The following is a 19,540-nucleotide window of genomic DNA, read 5'->3' on the forward strand; positions in this document are numbered from 1 at the left end:
CAGGCAGAAAGAATATGGAGAGACAGCATAAAATAAAGGGACTCTAAAGGAGATGCAAGAACCAAGCGACATTGGTGTATAGGTACGCAAGTCATCAAAGGAGCAGGGCATGTTGAGAGCAGTTAATAAAGCATACAGCATACGAGGTTTTATTAATTGAGCATTGAACACAAGAGTAAGAAGGTCATGTTGAACTTGTTAAGATACTAATTAGGCCTCATATGGAGTACTGTGTCCATTCTGTGCACCATATTTGAGGAAGGAAGTGAATACATTGGAGATAGTAAAGAGATTCATAAGAATGATTTCAGGGATAAACATCAATAGCGCACGAGGATAAATTGGGTGTTTTCATGAGAGAAAAGTAGAGAGGAGACTTGATAGTGGTATTCAAGATTCTGAGGGGTATGGACAGGATAAAGAGTGAGAAACTGTTTGCATTCAGGTGTACATCAAAAACTAGAGAGCACAAATTCAAAATAATTGGCAAAATGAGTAGAAGTGATGTGAGTAAATGGTTTTTCATCTCGAGGGTGATTGGCGTCTGGACTGAATTTCTGGAGAGAATAATGGAGGCAGGTTCGATAAAGGTATTCAAAAGGGAATTGGATTGGTGTCAGAAAATGCAAGCTTACGGGGATAAATCAGGGGAATGAGATTAGGTAGAATGCCCTTTTGATAATTCGAAAGGCCTCCTTCGGCACTGTAAAGGTTTTGTGATTTGCATCACTGTACCTTCTACAGTCCAAAGCCATTGAAATGGAGATAACCTGTTTGCAAAACATCAGCAGGTACAATCACCTTGAAGACCATCTCCTAACCCATAGCAAAGCATCATGACAAACATTGTGAAAAAGACAAACTTAAAGGCTCTGTGCCTTAATGCACGGAGCATTTGCAATAAAGGGGATGAACTAATCGCGCAGACAGGTATAAATGGGTATGATATAATTGGGATTACGGAGACATGGCTGCAGGGTGACCAGGGATGGGAACTGAATGTTCCAGGATTTTCAGTATTTAGGAAAGACAGAAAGACAGGCACAAAAGAAAAGGTGGTGGCGTGGCACTGCTGCTTAAAGAGGAAATTAACACAGTAGTGAGAAGGATAGGGTCATGTGCACCAGTCGCTGAAGGTAAGCAGGTGCAGCAGGCGGTAAAGAAGGATAATGGTATGTTGACCTTCATTTCGAGAGGTTTCAAGTATAAGGATGAGTTGCTGCAATTAAACAGGGCCTTGGTGAGGCCACACCTGGAGTATTGTGTACAGTTTTGGTCTCCTTCTCGGAGGAAGGATGTTCTTGCTCTCGAGGGTGCAGCAAAGGTTTACCAGACTGATTCCAACGATGGCGGGACTGTCATATGAGGAGAAATTGGCGAGGTTGGGATTGTTCTCGCTAGAGTTCAGAAGAATGAGTGGGGATCTCAGAGATTTATAAAAATTTTAACGGGACTAGACAGGGTAGATACAGGGACGATGTTACCAATGATTGGTGTGTCCAGAACCAGGGGTCACAGTCAGGATTCAGGGTAAACCATTTTGGACAGAGATAAGGAGACATTTCTTCACACAAAGAGTGGTGAGCCTGTGGAATTCATTACCACAGGAAGTAGTTGATGCTGAAACTTTGAATATATTCAAGAGGTGGCTAGATATTGCACTTGGGGAGAATGGGATCAAATGCTATGGGGAGAAAGCAGAATTAGGCTACTGAGTTGGATGTGTGGTGTTGGGTTCGCTGGTGCACAGATGAGCCAACACAGTTGTATGTGGTACAACTCTATTTTATTTTAACTCTTATATACAGTTCGTTCTGGATACTCTGCACGTGCTGTCTCCCTGAGTGTGTCATGTAGCAGGTCTGTCCTGATCCTCGTCTCCAGCTAATACTGACCACCAGGTGTCGTGTTTGTGCTTTTATATCTTTCTGTGATTGGTTGTGGTGTTGTGTGTTCTGATTTGTCTGTTGGTGTGTCTATCATGATGTGTGTGTTTGAATATCATGACATCCCCCTTTTTACAAAGACATGTGCCTACGTGGTTATAAATATAATCGTGTCGTGAGTGCATCCAAGAGTGTGTGTATGTTGTGTACAGCGTGTGTGTATATGACGTAACTATTTACATGGGGCAATGTCGGGTGCGTCACACTAACAAGGTTGTACCATAACAAAACATGAATGAGAGAAAAAAACCAACTTGAACAGTGGTCCGGTCAGACGATATCTGGAACGATAAACAACAACAGGTTATAATACAGAAGTGTTTGACTTTTTGAACGTATGAACAGCGTTATAAGTCCAGTCTAATGGGTGACCGCCTCAAGAATAGGCTGGTCCTCAAGCCGGTTCAGCTGTGGAGATTTGGGTTCACACTGGTTCACCTTGGACTGTTGGAGGTGATGCTGCTGCCGAAGTCTCTACTTTTCCATTTGTTGTACTTCGTGCAGTGCTTGGTTTTTCATTCGTGCAAATATAACATTCAACATCTTTGTTAGTGTTGCCTTGGCTGTGGTTTGGTTCTGGTGGCGATGGAAGGGGCATGATCCGTGGCATCTCCACGAAGTCATCCTTGGGAACCAGTGGAGGATCCGGCGTGTGCGGACGGTTCAGTTGCGAGCGTGGAAGGCGGCGCAAAGCTCGCTGATTGCGCCTACGCACCAATCCATCCGCCCTGCATGCCAGGAACAAGGTGGAGTCTTTTTTCTTTTTATGTTTGTGGTGGACGGCATCTTGTAGCCGATGGGTCGTTGCCATCGAAGAAGCACCATCACTAATACCATGCAAGGCGATGACTGTGCCAGATGTGGACGTTGGCCGAGACCGTGCACGCTGGTTACAGCCACCTGCTGTGCCGGAAGGGCGACTCCGCAGAGAAACGTCGAAGCATGTCGCCTTGGAGAGAGAATTGTTGCTCGCATCAACGTCTGGCGATGGCGCGAATTGGTGTGTCCGTCTTGGACCGCCGGTGCTGGTCGCCACTGCCGACCCAGTGGGACTGCCACGCGATCCATTCCCTGTCGCCGTGGCATCCGCCGTCACCCTGAGCGTGCCATCACCGAGGCCGCGACACCGCCCGTCCGGAGCAAAGTCTGGGGTGCGCGAATCAGAGTCGGCGCTTGGCTGCTCCCCAGCTGGAGTCCGGTCTGCCTTCCGTCGATGCTCCCCGTCCGGAGTCCCAACAGGTTCACTGGAGGCAGCCGAGATTCCCTGAAGCTGCACTTCTGGAGTCGGAACATGCAGGAATGCACCGACCAGTGGAGCGGCTCGAGCCATCGAGGGTGGAAGCGGTGCGCCGCCACCGCAGTCATCAGTGGTCCCACCGTGATCGTCGAGTGCCTCGGTACGCACTAGGCGAGGTCTGTCACCTTGCACCTTTTGCATGGGAAGTGGGATGCTGTCGTCACTCGTCTCACATCCCGTGGATAGATCCTCATTAGCAGCTTGCTGTTCACTAGGGTTGGGTAAATTGTCAAGCGTTTTCATCTGGTGGTGCACACCATGTCGGTGGACTGTCATTGACTTGACGTTGTCCTTCATTTGGGCTTTTCTTCTTTGGAATTTTAAATCTTCCCCCAGACATTGCAGAACCTTGTTTATTACCCCAAAATTCTCCCATATGTATGGCCTCGAATATAGGATCCAATGTTTCTATCGACATTGTACTATTTTCCAAAGAACATTCCGTTTCACTTTTCTTCTCAGGTACCTCATATGTATCTTTGTCTAATGTACATGCCTTCATGGTCTCTGGGTCTGATTTTGCTGGGGCTGGCATGGTCACAGTCTCTCTTTTACTGTTCTCAATTGCCCACATTATACTCCCCATACATAACTGCTTAATCACTGGGGTTAGTGTGGTACAATGGATAATCGGGTCGACCTTATCTGCATCTTCACCATTAGTGGAAAGCACACTTGGTTCACTTGAAACTGCTGCGGGTTTTAAATTTGTTATCTGGCTACTCGATTTCGGTGTCCTCAGGATTCTTGCTCCAATGTTCTGCTCATTTATCAGTGGAGTGTGTATAGGTTCAATGCAATTAATGTTCCCCTCAAGGTTTGAAGAGGCATTACTGACTAACTGCTGGTCTCCGAAGTTGGGACTTTGCGGCGTTGTGTTGAAGGGAGACATTTGTCCCTGCTGTAGATATGATTCAGGTTGTGTTATTTCCATTACCTGAGGATCAATGTCTTGTCCATTTTTTCGATCCGTACTAAAACACTGGCAATTCTCAGTCTGCTCCTTGCAAGTTAAACATTCAATTAATTTCTTTAGCAAATCCTCAGCATCCTTCTGTGACTGTGCAGCATTATTAATCTCTGTTCGGCTATAATGATCCTGAAGGTCAGCGCATAAACCTTTTTTCTTCGGGCTTGGAAGAGGCGATTCCTTTGGCTGGTCTTCAGTTGGGCTGGAACAGTCTTCAGCGTTGTGCCCTTCATTGTAGCATGAGAGACCGTCATGGTCATGCTGCTGTGTAGTGGAGCATGGTAGGCTGTTATAGCCTTCTTGCTGTTCACGTGAGCATGGCAGACTTGCATCGTCTGCCGCTGGTTGGTCAGGAGAGGCTGCTAGACCCTCATGGTCTTGTTCCTGCAAGGACCGCACATTGGAGTCTTGCGTTGCTTCTATCGTGGAGGCTGTCCACGAGCTCTCTGTGGAGGCTTGTGACACTGGAGTCACTTCTTGTTCGTGCAAGGACTGCGCTCTGGAGTCTTGCGTTTCTGCAATTGTGGAGTCTGTCCACGAGCTTGCTGTGGAGGCTTGTGACTCTGGAGTCACTTCTGGTTCATGCGAGGACTGCGCTCTGGAGTATTGCATGTCTTCTTTCATAGAGTCGGGAACGTTGAGCGGGACGTGGACCACGCTGTGTGTGGCAGCAGGGCGCTCTCCGTGTGCTTGCACCGCTCCCTGTCTGTTAATGTCAGGCTGCAGCATCATCCGGTACTGATAAGTTGGGACGTCATATCTGCTGGATTGAAGATCCTCAAATCCGAAAAATGAATCCGCATCTGCGTCGGATTCAATGTGTGGGCCGCCAATGTGCAACACGAAAGGTTCGTCTGAGTCATAGTCGTATAGGACCACGGAGCTATCATTGGGCTCGCGAGGTCCGTAAACACTGTAAAGATCGTCATCGAAGTATTCGAGGTCGGAATCATCGGCTTGTGCGTAGGTAACTGTTTGTCGGAGGGTTCTTCGGAGGTCAAATTCATCTCCTGGGTCAATTTGCGGCAATGTGCTGTCATTCCAGGTGAGGGAAGGTTGTTTTACAGCTTTAACAGATTTTTGTTTTTTTGATTTGGGACGTTTCCCTTTTAAATTGGATTTGGGACGTTTCCCCTTTAAATTGGTGCGGTCTGGGGCCTCTGACATCCTGACACTCGGTATGTAGCACGTAGGAAGCGACTGCGCATGCTCAGATCGCTGTTCCTTTACCGATGGCCGTCTTCTTGACTGCGCATGCGCAAACGAAACTTCCGGTTCTGCGCACTGCTCGCGCAACTGTGCTAGCGTGATACCTTTAGCAAGATGGCCACCGACCTCGACCCAGCCCTCTCTCAGGCCCGGGATTGCGGCCTCTGGGAATTCGGGCTCCGGGATCCCGGCCACGAGGTGAGTACTGCCACTTTTCTTACCTTTACTTGCCGATTGGATTGCGTTTTCTTCACAGTACTTGGAGAATTTGTCCAGGACTGCCTGGTAATCGTACCTTTGCTGCCTGCTGAAGAACCTGAACCTTGTGAATATTTCTCTTGCCCTTGCACCGGCGATGGTGAGGAGAAATTCAATTTTTTCGCTATCATCCATGTCTTGGAGTTCAGCTGCCACCAGGAACAATTCGAACACTTGCCGGAATCGCCGCCAGTTTACGCGGAGATCGCCGTGGCACTGGAGCGGCTGCGGAACCGGGAGCTCTATCATTTTGCCTGGGCACTGCTGGTTGTCTGTGTACACTGAGGTATGCCGGCAGGTATCGATCCACTCCTGTACCATGTGGTGTTGGGTTCTCTGGTGCACAGATGAGCCAACACAGTTGTATGTGGTACAACTCTATTTTATTTTAACTCTTATATACAGTTCGTTCTGGATACTCTGCACGTGCTGTCTCCCTGAGTGTGTCATGTAGCAGGTCTGTCCTGGTCCTTGTCTCCAGCTAATACTGACCACCAGGTGTCGTGTTTGTGCTTTTATATCTTTCTGTGATTGGTTGTGGTGTTGTGTTTTCTGATTTGTCTGTTGGTGTGTCTATCATGATGTGTGTGTTTGAATATCATGACAGGATGATCAGCCATGATCGTGATGAATGGCGGAGCAGGCTCGAAGGGTCAAAAGGCCTCCTCCTGCTCCTATCTTCTATGTATCTATCACAATTGTTTGGATACTCAACTGGTTGGGGACAAACCATGTGACCTACCAGTTAAGTGTAATCCCACAAACCAAGAGTGAGAATGAGACATGTGACAAACCGTAACCTTTTGTGTGTTTAAGCAGCTATATTCTCTGCGGACCAGCAAAAGCTGAAGATGATCCGGAGTGGATTGCCTTTTTCATTCCGTATAACCCGCGGGTTTTGAGCACTATCTGTTATTTGACTATCCTGTGCCGCATGCAGAGAGTAAAGAATTAACCTCGCAGCTTCTGCTGCCAGAAAGAATGGTAAATCTACTGTCAACATCATCACTGCCTCGATGTCCAACTCCGAAATACTGAGTTGAACCTGATGTCAGACAAATAATCGACCATCAACAGCTGTACACCCCTTCAACTGCATTGGACTTTAAATTGCTTAATCTATCCTCCCACCCTGTAATCTATTTGCATTTATGTGAACTTGGAGTGTGCATGTGTGAAACTTGCAGCATTATAATTTTATATAGACTGAGTTGAGGACAATAAATGCTGTTCTCTTTTTGCTTTTAAAAAAAAAACCTCAAGGAAACCTGCTTCTGCCTTTTACAGTCACATCACACAAAACATTGACTGAATTGGCAAACACATCCTTTTTTAAAAAACCTCTTGTGGTCAAGCATGGAGGGATGGAAAAGGAAGTCTTCCTACTCCTCTTCACTTGACTGTAACAATACAATCACCTTACTACCAGGTAATAACACTGTCAGGGCACTTATACTTTGTTGCCTAAGCTACTTGTATACATCTCAGAGTATTAGTCCCGACGCCAATGCCTGAGGAGCAGCAATGAATACTTACTGCCATTCTAAAAAAAGAAATTCACCATTATTCTCTGCTTTCTCTCCCTTAGCCAGTTTGGATAGCCCTCATCACACAGTAGCCACTCTGGTTTCATTTGAATGCAGCTGGCACAGCACAGTCACAGAAGGCAACATAGTAGTTGACAGCAAATTGGACATTTACTTACAAGAACTGCATGGTGACCCAGTAGCTGGATGTTGATCGAGTAGAATCCCTATCTATTGCAGTACATCTCAGCTGAGATGCAGCACCTGCAATGTGTCATGCGCGTATTTAATAGAAGCCGGCAATGCTTAGAAAGCCATGTGTTTGCTCTGTTTCATCGTCTCTGGCAAGAGGGACTGCAATGTATTCAGCTTTCTTTGAACACAGAGGTGCTCAGTGACTTCATTTGTGCAACAATGCATGGTGAACTGGAAGATGTTGCAAGAATTAATTGCTTCAGTCAAGAAGGATTCTGATGCAAGAAGGTTAATGACTACAATCGCCTTCACAACCACTGGCAATGCCATCTCATCTGAAGCTACAGTTGTTGCAGCAGCAGGTGGCAAATATCAATCAGGACCTCCTTAGTGAAGTGGAGGTGCCTGATACACTGTGTGCAATAATGCATGCTCCAACAACTTTCCTCTGACCCCATCCCTCCTTCTAATTCCAGCTCTTGCTGTGCATTCAGCTTACTCTTTGACCTTCCCCGCTTTGACTCAAAACAGTCTATGCTGAGCAAGGGACTCACCCTGAAGCTCCACCTCAATGAATTTCGAGCTTGGCATAATGTTGAACTCTTCTTCTGCTGTCTTCACCTTTGTGCTCACTTCTTTGGGCAGGAGTCCTCCACCCGCTCAATTGGCCCGTTCACCCATCTCCACTATTCTCCCTCCACCTGGGCCCTCCCTTTGACATCTTACCTGCTCTTCATCTTTTGAATGAGAACTGTTGTGACATCAGATGCCTTAATTGTCAGCTCCCCTCAACCACTGTAATCTATCTCATTCTGAACTTACTGCACTCCGTTCTCTCAGGTCCAACCCTGACTTTATCAAACCTGCTGACAAGGATGGTGCTTTGTTGTCTGGTGCATTGACCTTGCAGACGCTGAGCACCAATTCTCAGGCATTTCTTCCTACCTCCCCTTGCACCATGACCCCACCACTGGACATTAAGCCATTGTTTCCAGGACTGTCACTGGCCTCATCACCTCTGGAGATCTTTCCTCCACAATCTCTAGCCTGTCTCCCAATCCCAGACAACCTATTTCCATGCTAAATTGGCCCTCAGGTGTCCTGGGATGTGCAGGAGAGTAGACCCGAGTAGAATGCACTTTCGGAAGGTCAGTGCAGACTCGATGGCCGATTGGCCTCCTTCTGCACTGTAGGTATTCTATGAAGGTATGGGAATTGCCTCCTGAATCTCCGGGCATACAAGGCCCTCAGCTGGGTGTCCTTTTCATCCTCCTCCCACTTCCAGCAGCTTGTCCAGTTCTGTGTCACCGCTGCTCATGCCCCTGTCAGGCTGTAGTCCAAGGAGGAATGCAACCTACTGTACCCACTCTTGGAAGCAAGTGGTCTGTGCAGAATCCTTAAACGTCAGAACAAATATTTCCCACACCAGGATGTCCCACACCACTTCCTGTAGACTTAAGTGACGTTAAGCAGCTCTGGAAATTAAACACTTTTACAATTGCAACAAGAGCTAATAGAAATGAATTGGCAAATAGATCGGAAAATAGTTAAATAGAAAATAGATTAAACAGCACCTATGGGGAGGTTACTTCCTGCTGTTAAACATGCGTTGAATTATGCGTTCCTAAGAGACGCTGCTAACTGGAACATCAAGTTCCAAAATGGCAGTGCTGGCATCAACTCAGTGTTACACATTGAATAACTTCTCAATCTGTCCACTCTGCATACTTTAGCACATGCTCCATGTGCATGCTAACACACTTACACCAGAGGTGTGCACGCTGGCACTGCAAAACCAAATTTCAGAGCTCATATTTTTGTAGCTGCCTTGTTTATCTCAGCATCAATAAAATCTGCATAAACTGTAAACATTTTAAGTAATTTTACAATTCAAGATTAGCTAGAAACTGAATAAAACATGAAACACATATTTTCACAAATTTAACTATGAAAAGGTGTCAGCTTTATATAGCATAACATTGGATATTGCTTCATTACAAGCATTTCAGGTTTTAAAAAAGAAATTAGCACTTCATAGCAGTGCAAGCGCTGTATTAGGCTATGCAGAACATACTAATACAGCTCTTTCATCTAGCTATACCTTTGACGAAACATGAACAAACATTTTGCAGATTAAAGCACCAATTCCAGTCAACCTTGTCCTGCATCTTGAATAATCTGCTCAGACTTTCAACAATTTAAATGTCATGAGTGTGCTCATTGTTCCTTTTTAATTGGCTGTTACTTTTCAATCAGCTAATGAAATGAAGTTTAAAAGAAAATGTGACCCTTTTATAGTTAAGCAGCTGGATCATTAAAGGCCACTAAAAAAACTTTGCTCTTATGTCGGACATGTCACCAGTAGATAAATGAACTGCAACTATAAATACAATTTTTTAAAAAACACAAAGGCCCAAACAAAACAAATGGTTATTCCAGAACATTCCTGTCACAATTTCAGCACAAGTCTGCGAAATGCCACAATCTAGTCTGGGACCAATATAATACAGTAACCAGGCTTTGCATTAAAAGCTTCCAGATAATCTTGTAGGGATGGAACCAATACCCATCGCAAACAAGGTCACTGCAGTCTGTGAGAAGCAGCATTAAGAATTTCCAAGTTCTGAAGCCTCAAAGGGCATTGGTAAATTAGTCAGGATAAGTAGATCTCCCTGACAATCCATCTGGGGGTCCAAAGTCCACGAGGAGTTACGAACTAACATCTTGGCCTGGGACCCGGAAGATGCGATTCATCAACATTTTGAAGAAGGACAACAGAAATTCATCCCAAGGGGGAGGAAACATGCTAAGGGGAGGCATCCATGGCTGACAAGGGAAGTCAGGAACAGCATAAAAGAAAAAGTATACAAGGATTAATGGGAAGCCGGACAACTGGGAAGCCTTTAAAAGCGAGCAGAGGACAACAAAAAAAGTAATGGGGGGGGGGGGGGGGAAAGAGAAAGAGAGAGCGAGAGGAGAGCGAGAGCGAGAGCAGAGAGCAGAGAGCAGAGAGCAGAGAGCAGAGAGGAAATATGACTGCAAGCTAGCTAGGAATATAAAAGAAGATAGGAAGATATTTTTTTTCAATATATAATAGGTAAGAGAGAGGCAAGAATAGATATTCGACCACTGGAAAATGAGACTCGAGAAGTAGTAATAGGAAACAAAGAAATGACAGAAGAACTGAACAGTTACTTTGGATCAGTCTTCACAGTGGAAGACACTAGTGGGATACCAGAACTTCAGGAGAATCAGGGGGCAGAGGTGAGTGTAGTGGCCATCACTAAGGAGAAGGCTCTGGGGAAACTGAAAGGTCTGAGGTGGATAAATCACCTGGACCGGATGGACTACACCCCAGGTTTCGAAAGGAGATAGCTGAGGAGATAGTGGAGGCATTGGTGGTGATCTTTCAGGAATCCTGGAGGCTGGGAGGGTCCCAGAGGACTGGAAAATGGCTAACATTAACAGGCAGAAGACAGGAAATTATAGGGCAGTTAGCCTGACTTCAGTCATTGGTACGATTTTAGAGTCCATTATTAACGATGAGATTGCAGAGTACCTGGAAGTGCATGATAAAATAGGACTCGAGTCAGCACGGCTTCTTCAAGGGGAGGTCATGTCTGACAAATCTTTTAGAATTCTGTGAGGTAACAAGGATGTTAGACAAGGGAGAGCCAGCGGGTATCGTGTATTTAGATTTCCAGGGACTTCTGGTGGCAGCCATGGAGTGAGCTGCAGCAGGGAAAGCACACAATGTGTGCCGGTGCACCTGGCCATTCGACTTCAGGGACTGAGAAAGTAAAATCCTGGAGAGATTAAAGGGAAGTACTTCAAGATCAGTGGAAGTACTTCCAGGTAATTTGGACTTGGTCGATAATGGGAGGCTGCAGGCAGAGTCTCAGGGGGTGCGGCTGTGATGTTAAACAGGCAAGCGCACATGAAGGAGCACAAGATCAGTGTGCATTTACGATTGTTTATTAGATAACTGCAGTTTTGATATGCTTTCTAGTTGTATTTTGCACTTGGGTTTTAATGCTTCATGACAAAAGTCAAGTCAACTCCAACTCACGTGCTTGCTAGGTGAATTGGACATTCTGAACTCTCCCTCAAGTGTACCCGAACAGGTGCTGGGGTGTGGCGACTCGGGAATTTTCAGTAACTTCATTGCAGTGTTAATGCAAGCCTACTTATTAATAATGATAATCTTTATTATTGTAACACGTAGGCTTACATTAACACTGCAATGAAGTTACTGCGAAAATCCCCTAGTCGCTACACTCCGGCACCTGTTCGGGTACAGAGGGAGAATTCAGAATGTCCAATTCACCTAACAAGCACATCTTTAGGGACTTGTGGAAGGAAACCGGAGCACCCGGAGGAAACCAACATAAACACAGGGAGAACGTGCAGACTCCGCACAGTGACCCAAGCAGGAATCAAATCTGGGACCGTGGACAGTGCTAACCACTGTGCTAAAGGTTATTGTCTTCTTATTCTCTCACTGAAGGGGGTGATTCTTGCCAAGTTTGGCTCCATGGATGTTGGCAGTCCAGGATTTGACCCTGTGGCCTTCAGATCTGCACTGACATAATAGCACACTGAAGGGTGCCTTCACCCACTAGAATATTTCTATATTTCTAATTTGTTAAAAAATCTTGTATCTGTGTTCAGATCCTGCCGACTTTTTACATTATAAATTCCTACGGCCACATTTATTATGGTACGGGATGTAGAATTTCAGTTCATTGGAGAGATGGGAAATATTGGGGTTGTTCGCCTTAGAGCAGAAAAAGGATAGAGCAGAAAAAGGATAGAATCGATAGATGTTCAAATTCATGAAGGGAATTAGGGAAACAGGAGAAACTGTTTCTAGTGGTAAAAGGGTCGGTAACCAGAGACACAATTTACAGTAAAGGAACCAGAGGATAGCAGATCTGTAGACCTAGCAAAAACGATCTACAATTCTGCTGGTAGACCAGGGATTGAAATATTGAAGCTTAAATCTTGCTTTTTGCAGTATGCATGGCTGAAGGTCTCCCTAAGTAATCGCTGTTTAATCTTTTGAGATTAGCATCCCAGTGATTAGTTTTTGTGTACTTCTGAAAATAGGAGTTGAGAAAATCCTTTTGTTCCATTGCAGCTAATTGGATTTTAGAAGAAAGTGGATGATGAAGAGTGTGGTTTTAAGTTAGGGTTTTCTTGTGGGCTTGTGAAAATTGAAAACTAGAAGTGTTCACGAGCATATGTGGAACAGATTACAGATTAACTTCGTATCACACCTTTTTAAATATGCAGTGAAGCTATTAAATCCCAACTCTAGGAATGAGAGGGAGAGCGAGGATACAGATCACTGTACTTCCCACAAGTTGTGATGAGTATTGGGCAGCACGGTGGCGCAGTGGTTAGCATTGCTGCCTCACAGCGTCATGGTCCCGGGATTGATCCTGGCTCTGGGTCATGTGCATGTGGAGTTTGCACATTTTCCCCGTGTTTGCGTGGGTTTCGCCCCACAACCCAAAAGATGTGCAGGTTAGGTGGATTGATCAGGCTAATTTGCCCCTTAATTGGAAAAAATGAATTGGGTACTCTAAATTTAAAATAAAAGTTGTGATGGGTGCTTTCGAGATGCCTTTTGGACTCTCCACATTTTCTTTACTGTTTTTCACTTGGTGGTTCTTTCAACACCATATTGTAGATCAGAGCAAGTTATATTTGCAAGACAAAGCAAAATGCTGCAAATCTGAAATAAGAACCGACTGTTGAAGTGCTCAGCGGGTCAGGTAGCATCGGTGGAGTGAAAAAAAATGACACGAGACTTTGATGCCACCTGACCCGCTGAGCGCTTCAACAGTCGGTTCTTATTTCAGATTTGCAGCATTTTGCTTTGTCTTGCAAATATAACTTGCAAGATGCAGAGAATTTAGAGTGTTTTAATTGTTTATTTCAACAGATGATAATACCGGAAACAACTTCTGATGATCAACTAGTTTTATGGCAGTGATATTGTTTTTTTCTGTGCTACAATATGAAAGCTGAAAACTTTGAATTATGGGCACCCATGGAGGTTCACAGTGCCTGCCTACAGCATAAATCCTCAATTATTTTACCAATTTCTCTTCATCACCTTCTGCAAGATTGCAGCCACGCCCTCTGCTTTCTATAGGGGTGGAGGGTAGAGGATGAGGCAAAACAAATAAAGGAAGAACAAACAGAACAGTTTTAAAATCACCCTACTTTTCAAAATTATTTACGATGCAAATTTTTTGACCCTAAATTCTTATGAAAAACACATCTGTAAACATTATTTTGACTTACACTAGTACAGGTCTGATGGCATTGTTCATGTTACCATAGGCTGCACGCCCCAGCAGTTCTCGAAAACAACTCTCTGCTAGAGCAGCAGGGTCCTCATCTTTATCTGCACTTCTTGATGCAGAGTGAGCGTTGTTCTCACTGAAAATAAAGAAAAACAGCACATCAAAAACATTCCTTAACAAACTAATTGTGTATTGTAGGATATAGGATATGACAGCTACAGCTATCACACTGTTCTGGCTGATCAGGAAACTCTCCCATTTTGAGCACCTACCATAGGGCGTATTGAAAGGATTTGGTCACATTAAGAATGCAACTTCTGTGACTACCAAATCATGGAATAGGACTCAAACCCAAAGCTTCTGGCTCAGAGGTAGGATGCTACCTATTGCACCACAAGACCTTATATGCCTCTATCTATAAAACCTACAATCCCATATGCCTGTTCATCTGCTTTCTCAACCTCTCTTGCAATCTTCAACAACTTGTGCAGAACCCAGATCCCTAGGCTCCTGCACTCCCTTTAGAATTGTACCCTTTCTTTTATTTTGCCTCCCTTCAATCTTCCTACCAAAAATATATAATTTCATCTGCCACATGTCTGTCCATTCCACAATGTCCTCTTGAAGTCTATCACTATCCTCTGCACAGTTCACAATACTTCCAACTTTTCTCTCATCCCAAAATTTTAAAATTGTGCCATGATTTAACCAAGTCTAGGTCATTGATATAGGTCAAGAAAAACAGTAATCCAGATAGCAACCTCTGGGAAATCCCACTATATACCTTCCATCTGTCTGAAAAACAACTCTTTCACTACTGCTGGGTTTTTTCCACACACCCTGCTTCTTACTCATGCTGCAACTGTTCTCTGGGCTTCAGCTTTGCTATCAAGCCGGTTGTAACATCTTATTCAACACCTCTCAGATGTCCTCAATCAACCCTCCCATGTTATCTCATCAAAAAATTCAATTATGATACTTAAAGACAAGTTTTCCTTATCAAATCTTTGCCGTTTTTCCTTCCATAATCTACATTTGTCCTGGATTATAGTTTCTAAAAGCTTGGCAGCACCAGAGGTTCATCTGACTGGCTTGTAGCTGCTGGAGAAGTCAAACATCCCTGCTAACCCATGGGGACCCTGGCTTGTGACTGATCAAAATGGAGATTTCAATTTACCTGGTCAGATCAATTCTTATCACACTGAAATCAGCTCACCCGAGAAGGCAGAAAACACATCAAAAGACTTTGGGAACAAGCAGAAGCGAAGTCGAGGTGTTGGAGAGGGAGTGCAAAAACCTCCAAATTACCCACCTACCCAACCTTTCAAGCAGCATGACCCGCATGTGGAAGATTCAGATTATGCATTGGATTTATCAGCCATCTCAGAACCCATCAAGTCGAAGTGGATGCAAGTCTGCCTCGATCCAGAGGGACTGCCCAAGAGAGAAGAGAGTTGCTGGGCTTATACTTGCATCCTTATTTGAATAAGGATGCAATATTTGCAATTTTGTAGTTGACTGGCACCACCTATGGCCAATGCCTCTATAATTTCCAATTTTACTTCCCTTGGTATCCACAAATGCCGCTGATCCGATCCTGGTAACTTATCAATTTTAAGTAAAGCCAGTTTATTCAATACCTCTTTCCTGATCAATTTTTAGCCCATCCAGTGTCTCGACTAGTTCAACTTTCACTACAATTTTGCAGGCACCATCTTTCTTTTTAAAGGCTGATACATGTACTCATTTAGTAACTAGCCATGTAATTTGTTTCTATGTGTAAATCCCCTTTATCACTGATCAGCTACTCGTCCTTTCCCTATTTATAGAAGATGGGGTTCCCCTATGTTGGATGACAGTCTTTTCTCAGACTCTATATTTGCTGCTCTTACTTTTATTTTCCTTCTGAACCTTTTCCATCTGAACTTCTATGTTGAGTCTAGCTTTCAACTGTATTATTGACCGGTCATATGCACTCTTTTTCCACTTCAGCTATTCCCTCTCTTTCACCATCAAGGGAGCTCCAGCTTAGTTTGTCCTACCTTTCCCCCCTTGTGGGAATGCACTTTGACCGTATTCTATATCTGCTTTTTCCAACGGATTTTCAATTCCGAAAGGTATTTTAAAAAATTGAAAGGGTATAAAAATGTGTAAAATTGATTGTGTTTTCGCATCAGGAAAGTTCTTTTTGAATTTACATGAAATAATACCACAATCTTTGTCTGATGATACCTTGCTCAGTCTTGTATACATATAAACAAGTCAACCATTAGGACGGGACAGCGGCTAGCATTGCTGTCTCTGAGCACCAGGGACCCGAATTCAATTCCGGGCTTGGGTGACTGCCTCTCGTAGAGTTTGCACTTTCTCCCCCTGTCTGTGTGGCTTTCGTCCAGGTGCTCCGGTTTCCTCCGACAGTCCGAAGATATGCAGGTTAGGTGGATTGGCCATGATAAAATTGTCCCTTTGTGTCCATGGGTGCGCAGATTGGATGGGGTTATGGGGATAGGGTGGGGGAGTGAGACTAGGTAGGGTGCTTTTTCAGAGGGTCGGTGCAGACTTGATGGGCCGAATGGCCTCCCCTACACTATAGGGATTCTATGGTTCTATGATTATATTTCTGCTGACAGCGGCTTTTAAAATCACTGCACAACAAACTTTTATATGGTTGATACATTGGACGTTATTAAAATTGCATTTCTTAATTTAAGTAGATATTTCCACAAGATGGCAAAAGAAAATTATGAATTGACAAACTAATCCTTGGGGTTCTTAAGCAGAACCACCATTGATGCTCTGCTTTAAATAAAATAGGAGACCATGGTTTTCACTGATGGCAGAGCACGTGATCCAGCAGTTTTACAAATTTAAAGATCCTGTCTGTAAGCAAACATAATCCATTTTGTTGGTTTTCAAAACTGGGGCTACAGTTATGAGGGGATGTCAGAAACAGATTCATATTCATAGACGTTTACAGGACAGGAGGAGGCCATTCGGCCTATTGTGTCCACACTCGTCAACAAAGATCTGACTACATGAATCGCATTTTCCCAGCGCTTGGCCCATAACCCTGGAGGTTTCGGCAGTGCAAGTGAATATCTAAAAACATAATTGTTATGTGTCCTGACTCAACCACCCTTTCATAAAACCCTCTGGGTGAAAATATTTCTCCACAACTCCCTTATTAGCCTTCTACCTCTTACCTTAAATTTATGCCCCTAGTTATTGACCCCTCTTACTAATGGAAAAAGTGCATTACTATCCATCCTATCTTTGCCCCAAATAATCTTATGCAACTCATCAGATCCCCTCTCAACCTCCTTGTTCCAAGGAAAACAGCCTCAGCCTGTTTAATCGTTCCTCATATCTCAGAGTCTCCAGCGAGAAAGCATCCTGGTAAATCTCCTCTGCACCCTCTCCAGTGCAATCCAATCCTTCCTATAATGTGGTGGCTAGAGTTGCACGCAGCACTCCAGTTAAGATTTACCAGTATTTTATACAGTTCCAGCATGATCTCCCTTGCTCTTGTATTCTATGTCTTGACGAAAGCAAGTATCCCATATGCCTTCTTAACCATTTGCCCTGCCACCTTCAGAGATCTGTGGACATGCAACCAATTGATCCCTAATCACAGTACTTTCCAGGGTCCTACCATTCATAGTGTAATCCTTGTTATCTCCCCACAAGTGCATCACACTTTTCCAGGTTGAATTCCTTTTGCCACTTCTCTGCACACCTGACCACTCTATTATTATCCAGCTGTAATCTATGGCTATCCTCTACACTATTTACTTCCCCCTATCAATTTTCGTGACAACTGTGAATTTCTTTGGTCATATCCCCTCTGTTTAAGTACAAATCATTAATGCACACCGCAAACAGCAAAGACCACAGCACAGAGCCTTGTGGAACCCTACCGGAAACAGACAGCAATGCCCTTCTGCCATCAGCCTCTGCGTCCTGCCTCTCAGCCAATTTTGGATTCAATGTGTCACTTTGCCTTGGAACCCATGGGTACTTACTTTCTTGACTAGTCTGCCATGAGGGACCTGATTAAAAGCATTGCTAAAGTCCATATAAAACATAACAAATGCATCCTTCCACATGTGTGGATTCTAGGTGATGTGACCACATCAAATTACTCTCATCAACACTCCTGGCTACCTCATCAAAATATGTGATTAAATTTGTCAAACACAACCTTCCCTCAACAACTCAATGCCGATCTTCCCCGATTAATCCATGCCTATCCAAGTGCAGGTGTTGTCTGTCTGCCAGAGGTCTTTCTAGTAACTTCCCCGCCAGAGAGGTTAGACCGACTGGCCTATAATTTTCTGGTCTATCCTTACCTCCCTTTTTTAATAATGGGACAACGTTAGCCGTCCTCCAGCTGGTTTGTGATGCAGAGCGACACCAACATCATGGGTTCAATTCACGTACTGGCTGTTATTCATGAAGGTGCCGCCTTCTCAACTATTACCCTTGCTTGAGGTGTGGTGATCCTCAGGTTAAATCACCACCAGTCAGCTCCCTCTCAAAGGGGAGAGCAGCCTATGATCCTCTGGGACAGTGGCAACAATTACATTTAAGTATTTTAAAAAACCCATTTTGGCTTTCCTTTATTGTACCTACCAAATTTTTTTCATGCACTCTTTTAACTTTCCAAATTTCCTTTTAAGATCACCCCTGCACTTTTTTATACTCCTCAAGGAGCTCTGCTGTAATGAGACCTAATAACAATAATAATCTTTATTAGTGTCACAAGTAGCCTTACATTAACACTGCAATGAAGTTACTGTGAAAAGCCCCTAGTCGCCACTGATCAGACACGCGGAGGGAGAATTCAGAATGTCCGAATTACCTAACAGCGCTTCATTCGGGACTTGTGGGAGGAAACCCACGCAGACACGGGGAGAACGTGCAGACTCTGCACAGACAGTGACCCAAGCAGGGAATCGAACCTGGGACCCTGGTGTTGTGAAGCAATAGTGCTAACCACTGTGCTACCGCGCCGCCTCGGTGACTGCTAAAAGCTACTCCTTTTTTCTTACTCCTGATCTTTGTCTCTTGACATCCAGGGCTCTCTGGTCTTGATCCCACTCCTAATCTTTACAGGAACATATTTTCCCTGTACTTTTGCTTTCTCCTCCTTGGAAGGCCTCCCACTGCTCTGACACAGCTTTATCTGCAAGTAGCTACTCCTCGCCCACTTGGGCCAAATTCGTATCTTATCTTAATAAAGTTAGCCTTTCCAGAGTTTAGAATTTGTATTCCAGGCCCATCCTTATCTTTTGCCATAACTTTCCTAAATTTAATTATTTCAAAAATGTTAGCCTCCTGATAGTTGGATGGGTTACATCAAATGTGCCTTCCACCTGCCCAGACTAATTTCCGAATATTGGATACAGAATTGCCCCCTCCCTTGTTGGGCTTTCTACGTACTGGCATTTAAGAATTTTGCTCCCTCCCTCGTGCACTAGAACTATCCCAATTAATATTTGGATGGTTAAAATACCCTACCATCCCCTTTATTATTCCAACGCATTTCTGAAATGTCATTACATATTTGATTCCCTATCTTTCCCAGAGAATTTGGCGGCCTATAGTACACATCCATCAGCCCCTTGTGTTTTTTTACTTCTACCCATAAGGCCTCATTTGATGTTCGTACAGGATACCATCCCTCCTCAGTGCTATAATTGATGACTTACTCAATATTGCAAACCCCCTCTTCTATCCCCCTCTCTATCTCATCTGAATATCCTTTAACCAGAAATGTTGAGCTGTCAATCCTGCCCACCTTTCAGCAACGTCTTGGTCAT

General features: G+C 44.3%; 1 protein-coding gene across 6 annotated transcripts in view; it reads right to left on the reverse strand.

The window, feature by feature from the left end:
* Positions 1-19,540, reverse strand: part of efr3a (EFR3 homolog A (S. cerevisiae)) — a 235,163-nt gene that overhangs the window by 113,761 nt on the left and 101,862 nt on the right. For all 6 annotated transcript variants that reach the window (XM_072467858.1, XM_072467857.1, XM_072467854.1 and 3 more), the window contains one exon: positions 13,717-13,854. In XM_072467858.1, the coding sequence (XP_072323959.1) occupies positions 13,717-13,854 (138 nt within the window). The remainder of the gene's footprint in view (positions 1-13,716; positions 13,855-19,540) is intronic.

Source organism: Scyliorhinus torazame, chromosome 11 (assembly GCF_047496885.1).
Source record: "Scyliorhinus torazame isolate Kashiwa2021f chromosome 11, sScyTor2.1, whole genome shotgun sequence".
Classification (NCBI taxonomy): domain Eukaryota; kingdom Metazoa; phylum Chordata; class Chondrichthyes; order Carcharhiniformes; family Scyliorhinidae; genus Scyliorhinus; species Scyliorhinus torazame.